The sequence below is a fragment of the Cryptomeria japonica genome, chromosome 11, assembly GCF_030272615.1.
Source record: "Cryptomeria japonica chromosome 11, Sugi_1.0, whole genome shotgun sequence".
Lineage (NCBI taxonomy): Eukaryota > Viridiplantae > Streptophyta > Pinopsida > Cupressales > Cupressaceae > Cryptomeria > Cryptomeria japonica.
Genome location: NC_081415.1, coordinates 169,189,288 through 169,203,419, shown reverse-complemented (window position 1 = coordinate 169,203,419; position 14,132 = coordinate 169,189,288). Strand labels below are relative to the sequence as shown.

The 14,132-nt window shown below is 31.5% G+C and overlaps 1 protein-coding gene across 3 annotated transcripts; it reads right to left on the bottom strand.

Moving 5' to 3' along the window:
• Positions 1–12,636: 12,636 nt before the first annotated feature.
• LOC131036999 (ricin B-like lectin R40C1) lies at positions 12,637–13,605 on the bottom strand. Of its 3 annotated transcripts, none has more exons than XM_059214259.1 (3): positions 13,376–13,605; positions 13,155–13,256; positions 12,637–12,969 (listed from the first exon to the last, which is right to left on the bottom strand). In XM_059214259.1, exons 1-3 carry the CDS (start codon positions 13,529–13,531, stop codon positions 12,757–12,759), a joined length of 471 nt encoding a protein of 156 aa, XP_059070242.1. In that variant the 5' UTR covers positions 13,532–13,605; the 3' UTR covers positions 12,637–12,756. The 3 variants fall into 3 exon arrangements, with proteins under 3 accessions (XP_059070242.1, XP_057825006.2, XP_057825005.2); XM_057969023.2 differs by having other exon boundaries at positions 12,637–12,965; positions 13,160–13,256; XM_057969022.2 differs by having other exon boundaries at positions 13,152–13,256; positions 13,376–13,604.
• Positions 13,606–14,132: the final 527 nt, after the last annotated feature.

Genomic DNA, 14,132 nt, shown 5'->3' with positions numbered 1-14,132 from the left:
ATGGATTTTACATTAAAAGATGAAAAGTTGGCTTTAATTCCAAAATTATATCTAGCTTTGTAGACATACTATACTAATAATGAGTAAACTAGTAAATTCTACTTTACAAGGAGAAAAACCATAGAGCATATTAATTTCTAATCTTCTTCCTCCAAGTCCATCTTGTCCTCTTTTTCAACAATTTCTAATCTATTGCTCTAGACCTTCATAGTAAATGTAGGTCGAAATCCAATTACATGTTGATTCTCCACTGTATTTATCTAGTTCAAGAGGAAAATGAGGCTCCTTATTGTCACCTCTTTGTTATCTTGATATTCATCTTCACCATCCATTAAAATAATGAGTTTTGGACTTCTTCATCCTGTTTGTCAAAGTCTTTGGGTAGAGGGATCGAAAAATTATAAAAGTCTTTGGGTGGAGGTATCCAAAAAGTTATCTATATTTCTGAGAATATCATCCATGCCTCCCAAAATCTAATTTTTGAAAACGTCTTTACTTAACTTTTTAGACATGGGATTTCTGAAGTCTTTACCTAAGGACATGGCTAAAAACATTGACGATATGTTTGAATTTACGTGATATCTGTGATCCGCCATTAAAAAATTCTCATCAAGCATCAATTTTATCATGTATATCAGTAAGGGGTGTCTATAGCTCAAAATTATGCTCAACCTCTTATGTGTTATTCCGCCTAGAAAAGCCATCTACCTTCTAGATGCTAAAAATAAAATTGGAGTCTCCCATTTTTGCACAAAATTTGGACTTTCCTCTGAGAAAACCATGCTTGGAGAATAAAAGGCTTCGAGATGTTTCCACAATCTCCACAATATTTGATAAAAATTCACATCCACCATAAAAACCTCATATATTTCAGACGTGGGATATGTCCTCCCAAGCATCGAACATTAAATTAGATGATAGGCTTAATCATGATATTTTGGTCTCCCAAACTTCAAGGACGTTCCTTGCCAACTCATGATGGCCAAGATTGCTATCAAATTTAGCGAGAAGTCTCCTTGATTTGTCTTCTATCAGAACATTTGTTCTCACTAAAATATTTATCCCCATTGCTACTGACTAATCATTTTCCTTAACATATGCGCCCTCAGATAAATAGATGGATTAACACTCCATGGATTTTCTCTAAATTGTTTAGGCCATAGATATAATAAATGCAAATCAATATGTCCCATCAAAGTAGGTAAGATAAATCTCCTAGGCTATGAAGACAACTTTTCAAAGAGCAATATCTCCAAAATTTGAATTTTTATAAAATATTCCATTGATCAAGAAATGGTAAGAATTTGAAATTTAAATTTAAACTTGTATCTCCCTTCTACTCCAAGTCCTAAATTAACTACATGTGACCCTCAGTTTTTTGAGGTTTCCAACTACATTTTTGGCTAGAGTATTAGCCTCCATATTCCCTTCTCTATAAATATAACTAATTCTTAAGTCATCAAGTTTCTTAATTAATTATTGAATCGAAAATAATTATTTTCCAACAACCAATTGGGAGAATGGTTTTTCCTAATAGCATATATTATAATCTGAGAATCTCCTTCCAAATAAATCTTCCTCACTCTTAGTTTAAATCCTAATTGTAGCCTTCAACAATGCACCCGTTATTTGTTGTTTCACCTAAAGCTTCTTATTCTTTCACAATATTTTTTTCTACATCATCTCTAGCTATACATCCAATACCTCCTACACTTGGGTTACCTCTAGCAGCCCCATTAAGGTTAATTTAAATCTAGCCAGCTTGGGTGGTGACAATTTGACTTTCTTTCTATCTATTATGGAGTTCGTATTAGTTCTTCCACCCTAAATTTTGATAACTATTAAGCCTTTAAATATCCTTGTCATATGATGATCCTATAGAATAAAGACTGTGTTTTTTGTAAACTAATTTTTTGTACCTATATTAACTAGGTGCACTACTTGGTCCATAATTTTCTAAATAAGGATTTTCTCTAGGATTTCCTTATATTGAAAAATTATACTCTGTTCCTTTCCTTCCATACCTCCCAAATCATTGTTGAAGGAATTATCCTCCATAGACTAGCAAAAGTCCCTTTCTTACTCAATCCATTTCATATTTTAAACCTTTCCAATAGACTTTGAGGTTTAGGGCATTGAATATCTAATTTGCCCTGAAAATGATCCCAACACATCCTTACATAGGAAAAATCTAAAAGGATATGATCTACATCATCATTGTTCTTTTTACAAAGGACACATTTGTTTGCTCCTTAAATTCCCATTTTTTCCAAGCACTTGAGTAAGCACCTTACCTTGAATAGCCAACCATGCAAATACTCCATCTTTTTGAAGGCATTATTTATTCCACAAAATTTTATATGCCCATTCAACTTTTACAGTAGTATCTTATTTAATTTTATACCCTAAATTGACTTTGTAGAAGCCATATTTAGAACCATACTATCTAATTCTCTCGAATTCTGAAAAATGTAGCACACATCTCTCTTTTAAAAGGTAGGTTGCAATAATTCTTTTTTGATATTTTGAAGCTTCTAATTTGTCCAAACATTTCCATTATCAAATCCTAACACCATCCTTTATCATTGTGTTCCCATTGTCTTTCAATTTTGATCAATATAAGTTGTCTTATTCTTGTTCCTCCTAGTTTGGTTTTCATATCTTCTTCCATTCAATAAGAAGAACTTTGTTTTGTTCTTTAGCTCAATTCAAAAAAAATCTTCTCATAATTTTGTTTAATTCTTCATCAACTACCTTTGGAATTTTTAAACAAGACATTGAGCATGTATTGCTAATACCACTAATTTTATCATTAATAGTTTACTTGTTGATAATAGCAATCTTAGATTAACATTTAAATGTGCATGGTAATGCTATCCATAATAAAAGATATTTAGTTTTAAATATAGTAGTGAACAATAAACATATTCTCTATATATCAATATTATTTATGGCATTATTTTATGCCAACCAATAGGATTTTTGAATAAATAGAGCCCATGCCATTTTGATTGGAATTTATGTAGGATTACCCCTGGTAATAGGTAAAAAGAAAATAAAATAATTAATACTATTAATCTCCTATACACAAATATGTAATTATATTGTTTGATTTTTCTACTGCCTTAGAGTAGTTAATATTGTCTACATTATCAAGTTTTGTAAATAAGCTAACATATACCGATTAAACCAAAATTATGTATTCGATAACAAGATAATACTTTATCATCTAGATGATTTTCAGCCTTATAAATGTAATCAATTCAACATTCTCTTTTTATTTAGCATGGCCATATTATATATTTCAAATAAACATATTGATGTTTTAAATAATGTTTATTCCTTAGTACCAGAAGAGATGCTTGTTCATCCCATCAGGACTCATAAATCATCATATATTTTGGATGTAATTTTAATTCTTACTAACATACCTATGAATCCAACTCATTTTGATTAGTGTCCATATTGATATAACACTATCTCCAAGGTAAAATATATATATAATGTGTTGAAAACACCTAAATACTAAAACGAGGAGTGAATCAATATCCATAAAACTAAAATCTTTAGCACAATTCAATTTCAAAGCTCATAAAAAAATTAGAATAAATGAAAGATGAGACAATGAACATGAGTGCATAAGATAACACTAGATTTAAGTGGAAAACCTTAATAATTCAAAAACCGTAGTGAGATATTTAATAATATATGAAAATATATAATAATTTATTTTAAGGCTTGCTGCCTAAGGAAGCACACTACTCTTAAAAGGACTTTCAACAAATATTCACTCTCATGACAAGATACAAGGACCTATTAAGAAGAATTACTATTTTACAATAGGACACAACATGATTTGAATTACAATGAGTAAACCTCCAACCTATAGCTTCTACTAGTCTCCTTAGAATGTAGTTGCCATTGAATCACTGTCTTAAGCAGCCATTAATAAATTAGGCTCCCAAACCTCTACCACACAAATCTATTGTTTCATACTTCAAATATCACAGTCCACACTCCTTACAACTAATTTGATATTCTATATATCTTTTACAAGCAATAAAAATATCAAATTACTTTGGCCAGAATAGGGGACAAGTAATGACCCCAACATGTTAGCCTTGAAATATATTTGTGGTGAAACTAGTCCAAACCAAAAGATAGAGTGGACCTAAAACAAAATTCTATATCTTTGTATGTAGCCCCAAACAACAACCAAGTAGGTGTACATCGTCTAAAGTCAATAGATACAGTTGTTGGAAATTTGGAGGAATTGATTATGTGTTGCATTGATGTCAACACTAGCTTTTTTGGTTATTTACTGGTTTCTAGTAGGTTCCGTAGAGTGGTTGGATTATGATATTGATCCAGTATGCTTTGGTTTGTGGAATTAGTTTGGATCTATCATTCATGCTATTGTGATGCGTATCACGATCAATTGGCTCAATATTTGATGACTTTGAAGCTATCACTTGCTCTAGTAAGCCTTTTGGTCACTAGTAAGGGTTTTACTGGCAGATCTTTGTTGAAGATCTTTTGATGCACTTGATAAGTGGTGTTCATGTGGCTTCTAGATGGCTTGCGGGATGTTGGTGGATGATCCTGATGCATTAATGGATGGATTTATTGATTGGTTTATATTGTTTTGGTTCAAGGTCATCCTTGTTGATCACTGGTTTGCAGAATTATATTATGCATTTATTGTATTATCTTTTAGGTGGCCGACCTAATTGTTTAGGTCTCAAGATGGTATATACGATGTAAGACATCCTTGTAGATCATGAGGTTATGGGATTATGTGATAATCTATGTGCGAGTCATGCTGCAATCATATGCAGAGGTTTTGGTTGATCATAGGTGATCGAATCAGGTTTGTAAGAGAGGTTTGAGACCTCTGGTACTGAACTTAACTGGAACTATACTCAGGCATAGGAGATGCTATCTTTGCAGCTCATTCTTCTTTCTAGATTGTACTCTAGATTTCTTTTGTAGTCAGTGAGGCTCCTTCTATGATGAGTAGTGCACTCTAGGTTGTTGGCCTTCCTGCATGTGCACACCCCTCATTTTGTAATCGCATACTTACTGCAGAAGTATTATCTGACTATGGGTAGGATTCCCACCGTGGTTTTTCCCTTTATCAAGTTTTCCATGTACAAATCTTGGTGTCATCTTTTGTGGATGATTGGTAAATGTTCTATGACTTATATTTGTGCTTGACTACTATAACTACTATTTCGATATTTGGTTTATGTGTTCCATTAATAAGGTTTTGAATTCTTAAAGTTTTGTAATCTGTTGACAAATGATTCAACCCCGCTCTCAATTCTCCTCTGGTTATCTAAGTTGTCTAACAACAGTAATAGCTGATAAAATATTTAGCACTTTTAACAGTCCTCCTAAACACAACTTCCAAATGAATTTACACAATGTGGATTAAATAAAAAAACAGGAGGGTCCATGGATAGCTCACCACAACATTCAATACTAGTGCAAAACAACCAAATACATATCATAAGAAAATAAACCTTGTGAGCTAAACAATGACAAATCACCATGAAAACCAACACTAGATAATGTGTAGCACCAAAAAGATCATGCGATATCCAATTAACCACATAGATAAAATCATTCGACATCCAACAACATATCCATAAATTTATTTCTTAAATTCATGCTAAAACAAACTAGCACAACCAAATAGTTACATACCTAAAGGGATAGAAAACACAATCATGAGATAGAACATTGTCAAACATATTTGTAGTAGATTTCATCACAAAAAATTTGAACTAAGACGATGTACATACAATAATAGATTGTTTGCCAAGCCATAGTATTAGAAACAATAATATAGCATAATGAAAATCATTTTTTGGACCAATTCTGACAAGCAACCGTATTGCCAACATACCACATTTATCAAATAACATTTGTTGCAACACTAAAGATAAGAAAAGATAGAAGTACAAAATCCATAGTACATACAAGGTACCTCCCAAACTATAAGACCATATCATTAAGCACAAACTAATATAGATATTTCTCCCAATTAGTCATCAAAATATCTTCTTGTATTTTCACACTTTACCAACTTGAAAAGACCAAAAGACCCTTGCAGCACCATTTTCTCAATTGAGAAAAATAGGAGAGAACAATAGCCTATAACATGCACAAGATCATGAACATAATATCCACTTCTTCATCATGCTTCTAATCTTAATCTTAATCCTTTCAATCCTCATCTTAATGCTTCTAATCCTCATCTAAATTTAATATCATCTCCAACAAGGCATCACAATGAGTTATGAGCTTCAACACCATAACTATTCTTAAATATAAGACATCAACAACATCATACAAGTGTAAGCATAAATGCCACAACATCACTCTAAACATAGACATCATTATCAAGTTAGGAGTTACCATCCAGCAATCAACTTCATCATAGCTTCAATTACATATCAGCACACAACTACTTAAGGGACAACAATGACAACACAACACGAAGGTTTTACATCAATAAAAAAATAATAAATTATAACAATATCCCCATTTGTTATTGATAGTAACACTCATCAAATCATCTAATACAACAACCATCTACATTCTTTCATTAGCAATAATGGACATTTTCTCTCCCTTTGACATCAAGGACAAAGAGAAAAGGCCTTCACTAGAATTTGTACTAACTCATTTGAACACTCTTCCATTTACACATACTCCCCTTTCCAACAACAATCAATAAACTAGCTACTCCATCAAAGGTGCATCCCACATTACCTAGTAGAAAAGGATATACCTTCATGTTCTTGACTTAGATAGATGCATCATACTATGCATCTTGTTTAAAGGAGAGGAAATAACTCCTAGCTTTTCCTTGGGACATCTCAATGTATCCTTTGAAAGTGCCTTTATAAAAATATTTATAATTTGAAGTTTTTTGGGAACAAATTCCAATATGACTTCTTCGTTTGCAACCTCTTCTCTAAGAAAGTGATACCGAATACCAACTTATCTAGCTCCCAGTCACTTTGGTACATCTAGATCTTAAAGCCAATTCAATGGGAATTATGCAAGTGGCAAAATAATTTTTTAAGTAGAATTATGATTTGTTTAAGCTGTTTACTATTGTGTTGGATTTTATCTTCTATTTTTTTTCTCCATTTCTTACTATCCGTTTATAGATGTGATTTTTTATCTCCTATCCTTCTTTTTCATTTATATCATTATCTTTTATGCTAGTAAAAAGTTAAAAAAAACTTAGTCATATATATATATATATATATATATATATATATATATATATATATATATATATATATATCTCCAAAATTATCTATATTAAAAAATGTATCTTACAAATTTTAACCAATAAAATATTAAAATGACTCTTAAACCCCAATATGAAGAGAAATAGGACCATTAAATTTGACAAACCAATTGCTATTTACAACTTAGAGTATTATCTCCTTAGAATCAAAACATTTGTTCCATCTTATTTTGGAATTATCATTTATGTTAAATTTCATCAATAGCTTCAATCTGCTTGTTTCTCTTGTTGTGGATATAGGAAACACCACAAGTAATATTGAGAAATAGCAGATACGCACAAGTCGAACAAAGAAAGATCTACAGAAATGTGTAGCTTAGGTTCAAAGAATGTGGACGATGATAACACATAGCTCTGAAGAAATGGCCATATTTAAAGAATTGAATCTCTTTGGGAGAGAGACCCCTGGGTTTCATCAGAATTATATAAAGTACCACAATTTTGCAAGGAATGTGATAAGCCAAATTATGTATCATGCTGCAAAAAGTTCGTGGCAATGGCATAAGTAATTAGTAGCTTGGATCTTTATTTGTTCCCAATGGAGAGAAGAAATGAACATTCTCATTTAGGTACACTGATAAAATAGTTTCCAAACTTTCAAATTTGTTATTTTTATTGTAGTGATGATAATTTTCCTTTTTGTGTAAAGGATTGGCATGCCTATATTGATGGCATAGATGAAAATAGAAAAACAAAACAAGAGCCATCCCTCATTCAGGTACGTTTATTTTTATTAAATATTTTTCTAACTTTCAACTTTATAAAATTGTTATTGTGAATGATAATAATTTTTCTTAAGGATTTGCAAACCTATACTGATGTCAAAGAAAAAAAAAAGGGGGATACAAATCAAAAACCTTTCCTCAAGGAAATTGTTAATGATATAATACAAGAAGCTGATGTGAAAGGAAAAAAGGAGGAAACAACTAAAAAGCCTTTCCTGAAGGACAAGAAGTTGATTCAGAAGAAAAGGGGAAGAAGGAAGCGAACTCCCAAGAAGAGAAGAACAAAGAAAAGTTGAATAAACTGAAAGATATTATCCAATTTTGGACAAGCTGCATTCAATTTTGAAGAAAAGCAACGAAGATGGAAAAAACTATACGAGACCTTAAGATGGAAATAGTACATTATATGGTACATTACTATTCTATTATAAGAAGTGCCATATGAATCTTATAATGTATTATTATTGTAACTTTTTTTATTTGAATATATAATGCATTAGCATTCTATGATAATAATTGTTATTTGAAGTTTTCATTATATTTTTATTATTTGAAAGTATTGTGATAATAATTTTATTTTTAAAATGAAATATTTAGATATATTATTAGTTGGTTGTGTTGGTTCCCAAACCAATAGTCCCCAAGTCCTAGAGGATTTGCCATTAACTCATCGACAAACTCGGGGAAGGATTTGGCCAACTTGACAAGACTCAGTCATAAGACTGAGATCCCCTACTCTTTTGGCTTCACGAGACCAAGGCGGGTGAACCTATGCAATGTCCTATAACTTTAAGCTTCAAAATACTATTGACATTGCATGTTACAACAGATCATCTCAATGAAAGATACTAAGGAAGATGGATAAATTCCTTGTTATGGCTTTAACCTTGGTTTAAAAGAATCTAAGCACTCATTGAGGAGGGGATTTTCTACACAAATCCTACTCCTAAAATAGAAAGGAAATGCAGAAAAGAAAGAGACTTTGATTATGAGAAGGATTCTGAGAGCTAGAAACAATAACCATGACTAGTGCCTTGTATGGGAAACAGAGTCAACTTTACAACATGCAGACTTGGCATTCAAACAATGAGAACATGTAACCATTGACCTTGAAATATTGATGCATTACATCAACATCCTCTAATCAAGATTTCATTAACAACCATACTTATGAATAACCAATTCATAATACATTCCTCTATCCTACTATAATAAAATTAATCTCTTCCTTGAAGAGAAGCAAATAACAAGACAAACACCTCTCTTATAGGGAAAAAAAAAAAGGCCCTTGGCCATTACATTTCATGAAAAATGAGAACATAGGAGAGACAGCTGAAACAAAGCCTTGAAATCTTTATGTATTATTGATTACAACATACTTGAATAGAAAACTGCAAGCTCAAAATTAACACTTGTTGTCATTAAAACTTGCACCCTATACATGGAAGTCGTGCTTCCTAAATTCTATGAGAATTACATTAAGAATCCATCCTAACTGAGAAGAAGAGAAGAATATCTATCCAAGAGAACAAAACATAAAGAAACCCTAAAGGCATCTTTGAAAGAGACACCTCTCCTCTTGAAATCTTCATCTTTCAATCAACTCCTCTTCCTTCAAAATTTGCTAAAAACTGCACCCTATCACACCTGTTGGACAATGTTGAAAATCTGAAAATTTTCCCTTTCCAGGCACTTGTCATTTATGAGCCTACACCTTTGCCAATATTTTCTATTTTTGCCTGCTGCCCACATTGACTGAAAAAGTTTACTTTTCCTCTCTGCTTGAAAACTGAGAAATTTGCCATTTTATGAAAAAGGCCTCTACACATTTACCCCTTTGATCTGAAAAGAAAAAATCACCCCTTTAAGGAAAGTCAAAACTCACTTTACCTCTACATCTTTTCATTGGGTTTCCCCCCTACTCAAAAATGGCAAAGCTTCCTCCTTGGTTGAAAGTGACAAGTGATTTGTAGTTTTCTGAATATTGGCCAATATGTGAAAAATGAAATAATTCCCCTTTACCAAAATAACTCCCCTCTGTCCAAAATTTTTCTAACCTATTAAAAAGTTTTCCCTAGTGCTATTCTTATCAGAGTGTTAAAAGTAAGCCTCACCTAGTGAAAATGATTCACCCCCTTTTCATAATATTTTCCCAAGCCGTGATGAAAAATACTGGGGGATATTTTACCAATCATTCTGAAACAAAGCACTATATCTCTAGGGTGTAGATAAGTCTTCCTTCTATGCAAATAATTTTTAGATTTTACTTGAAATATTCACCCACTGTAGTTAGCCCAATTATAATTATAGACATCTAGGTCAGCCACATACATCATTAAGCAATTTATAAGTTGTGCATGTATTTTATTACATCAAAGATATAGTAGGCTATGCCCTAATTATCTAATACGTAAAAAAAATACAAATAATATCAACACACACACCAAAAAATAATTTAAAATCGATTTCAAAAAGTTATCCCCATATAATTTGAAGAGGCTACACATGATCCACTCCATCCACAAGTCAGTTATATAAATCATGGAACATGATTGGCCCAAAATTTCACACATGAAATTACATAAGAAAACACATCATATGGATCCTACTAAGGATCAATCTGATCATAAGAAATGTTAACCCTTAATCTGTGGCAATATAATCTTAATATAGTTGCTACATCATTCTAAAATGCAAACTAGAAACATAAGATATAGATATAAAATGTGAAGACATACTCTCTGTCCAAATTAGAAGTCATAACACTTAATCATTAGTAAATTCTAACCTCTACAAGTTATGAATAGAAACATGTTGATTTGGTAACTGTAACCAACTTTTTAGAATAAATTTTTATCAACATGATAATATATACTATCATAGTGTAGACATGTCTCAACCAATTATTATTCATATCAATTAAGGAAACTACATAAGCCAGACAACTCAAATTGCTCAAACATGACATAATCTTCATCTTTGAGACTATGGCATTGATGAATTGACTTCTATCTAACACTTTGACATCAATAAAAAAATCTATTCAACAACATACATCTAGAGAATGATAGAACTTCAAAGAAATTATGTAGCACTAGTTACAAGAAACACGCAGTAGCTCTAGAAATGTAGTTTTAATTCTATTTATACTTTTCAGATTATTACATACTTTTTTAATTGTAAAATACATTTTGTTGTAATTTCTCTACTTTATGAATTCTTTTATTCTTCATAGTTTATTTTGTTTGTTTTTATCATCAAAAGTTGACATTAGAATATTATTTTTATTCTAGTTTGGGTTTTATTCTATTAGTTATAAGGATCTTATCACTTGAAGATGAAATTAAACACGCTTTACTAACCCTTCTTTCTAGTAAACAATTTGCTGCATTTTTTCTAACACACTGAACTTATTTATAAATTTCTTCTTGTACCCCATAGTACATCCCCATTAAATCTCTCATCCTTTATAGTATATGGGGGTTTAATTACAAGGTATGGGCTCCATCTGAATTACCATTAGTAGTGAGGTAGGCCAACCATAAATTTCTTAGATTTCCTCCCCTAGAAGGTTATAACATTAAGTTTTTAATCTATTTCTAGTCACACTTGCTTAGTGAATTTCTATTCAATTTTTTTCATATCTTCTCTCTCTCTCTCTCTCTCTCTCTCTCTTTGTCTAATTATCTTAGGAAGATTAGTGGCATAAAATGAATGATTTATTCCCCCTTGACATTAATTATTATTATAGTATTATGTGCCCTTCAAGTATGCATATTATATATGTTTATATATCAAATCATTTATATTTTAATGAATTCTAAGATTGGCTCAAACCTAAAAAAATTATAGAAATGCTTCCAAAACATAATCAAAATGAGTAAATAATTGCTACTAAATGAGTCCCTAGAATCCTGAGATTGGGCATGATGATTTAGGCAAATAGCCCCAAAAATGAATCTATGAATTAAATAAGTAAAATATTAAATCACAATGTCGATCCTTGGATAGATAAAGATATATCTGGGAAAAATGTAGGAGTGGGATCTTGACACTGAGAACATAATTAGTGCATTCAACTGACACATACAATGAGATAATAACATTCATCAATATTAAACATTAAGGATTCCAAACAATCTCTTTCATCCACATAGAAATCAACCAAAGATACTTTACAAATTCAAGTTCCATGTATAATCCAAAGGAGAACCAAAAAAAAATCTTTTAAAAAAGCAAGGAAATTCCAAAGAAATGTGACAATTTACTAACATTACTTCATAGATTTATAAAAAAAATGCTATTTTATATCTTACTATTCAATTTGGTTAAACTTTTCAAAATATTCTTTTAATTACATCTTAAAAAAAATTACTAAAATTTTAAATATTAATGGTAGGAAAACATTCTCTATCTATATTACAAAATTGCTTCTGTTGATCACTAGGAAATCATAAATATCAATCGAAATGTGTAATCAGTATCTAATATACCATATACCACATCAGTAACAAATTCAATCAAATGTACTATAAACTATATAGAAAAACTTTATTTATAAGATCAGATAGGCACATGCAAACCGCATGTACTCCTGAAATCCACACTTAAAAAGTTACGGACTAACAATATCCATAACCTTAAGGTAATATAGTTATAGAAAATATATGTCTGTATACTGCATATATCATGATAATCATTTTAGGGGTAGGACGAGATCTGCCAGAACTGGCTGTCCTTTTCCTCGTCCGACGTCTGCAGCACAAGTGTAATACCCTCCTCATTCTGCGCTACATCCAATCTGAGATTAGTGTTATTTGCCACACCTATACCCATAAACCCCTCTTTGTTGTTCCCACATTCAACCCAGAGCAAGCTGTCGTCAGGAACACCGTTATAATCGACCAACACTACCTGACGAAAAAAAAAACCACACTACTTCATCACTAGTCCAAATTCAATTATAAAGTTCCTTTTAACACATAAAACGTACCGGGAAAATAAAAATCTACTCGCTTGATTCAGATGGCTCACTACAATAATAGTCTCAGAAAAACAGTCACTTCAAATCAAAATGTACATATTTATATATATACCACCTCACCCGCATTGGTGCCATGCGAAAGGGCCATAGTGAGATTTGTGTTCAGAAGGAGAAAGCCCTTAACAACGCCAATGTCTGCCTCAAGTTTCACCCAGATCTGTATATATATATACACACACAATACATACATGTTAAAAGTAAGGCAAGAAGACAACTATGACTCAAACAAACACAGTCAAAGTAAAACATCTATACACATAAATTCTAATACAACACCTGAGCTGAGTCATTGGGATTGCACGGAACAAGTGTTGCCTTTGCATCTTTGATACCCAGAGCCTTACAAATTTTTTCTTGCCATTTAATATCAGCCTTACAGCAAACAGTCACATTCAGCTGCTGTTGAACGTTCTCTTGCTGGCAGCATGCCATACTTGCTTATAGCTTACAAACACAAAGCAATTGACTAGACAAATGAGTGAGTGCGTTGTCTTTGTGGTTTAAGGTTTTTTGGTGTTTATATAGGGCAAGAAAAGGAATATTAGTTCATGCAGGTGTATGAATGGAAGGGAATGGAATAAAACTTTTCTTTTAGCTTTACATTGGAATTAGTTCTTTGAAGTGATAATAGAGAAAAGATACCTTAGTTTTTCTACGCTCCTGTAGTTTTCTTTTTTTCAACTTTTACATCTCTATTATTGAACATGCCAAGAATGGTCGTTGTCCAGAAACATGTGTGTTATGTGCAGAACATTTATTCTCTGATCTTTATTATCTCTTTTCTTATGGATATAAATTTTGGTTCGTACTTATGCTAGTGTAAGAAAAGATTGAAGTAAATTAAACTTAATTTCATTTAAGATCTATGATAACTTTATGACATGAATCTAATTTATTATTGTGATTTTAAAAAAAGTATAAAATTATGTTTATATATATAAAATAAATCTTTAGAATATATATTACTTTCAAAAGAGATGGGATATTATATAGGATATTATTCTCTCCTTTTCTTGTGGATAAAGGGAAATAA

Bases quoted from the DNA above. Each gene is read 5' to 3' on its own strand.
- LOC131036999 (XM_057969022.2), bottom strand. From the start codon at position 13,531: ATGGCATGCTGCCAGCAAGAGAACGTTCAACAGCAGCTGAATGTGACT. The intron at 13,257-13,375 runs GTGTTGTATTAG...ATATATATACAG, and splicing joins ATCCCAATGACTCAGCTCAG to ATCTGGGTGAAACTTGAGGC. The intron at 12,970-13,151 runs GTATATATATAA...TTTTTTCGTCAG, and splicing joins GCACCAATGCGGGTGAGGTG to GTAGTGTTGGTCGATTATAA.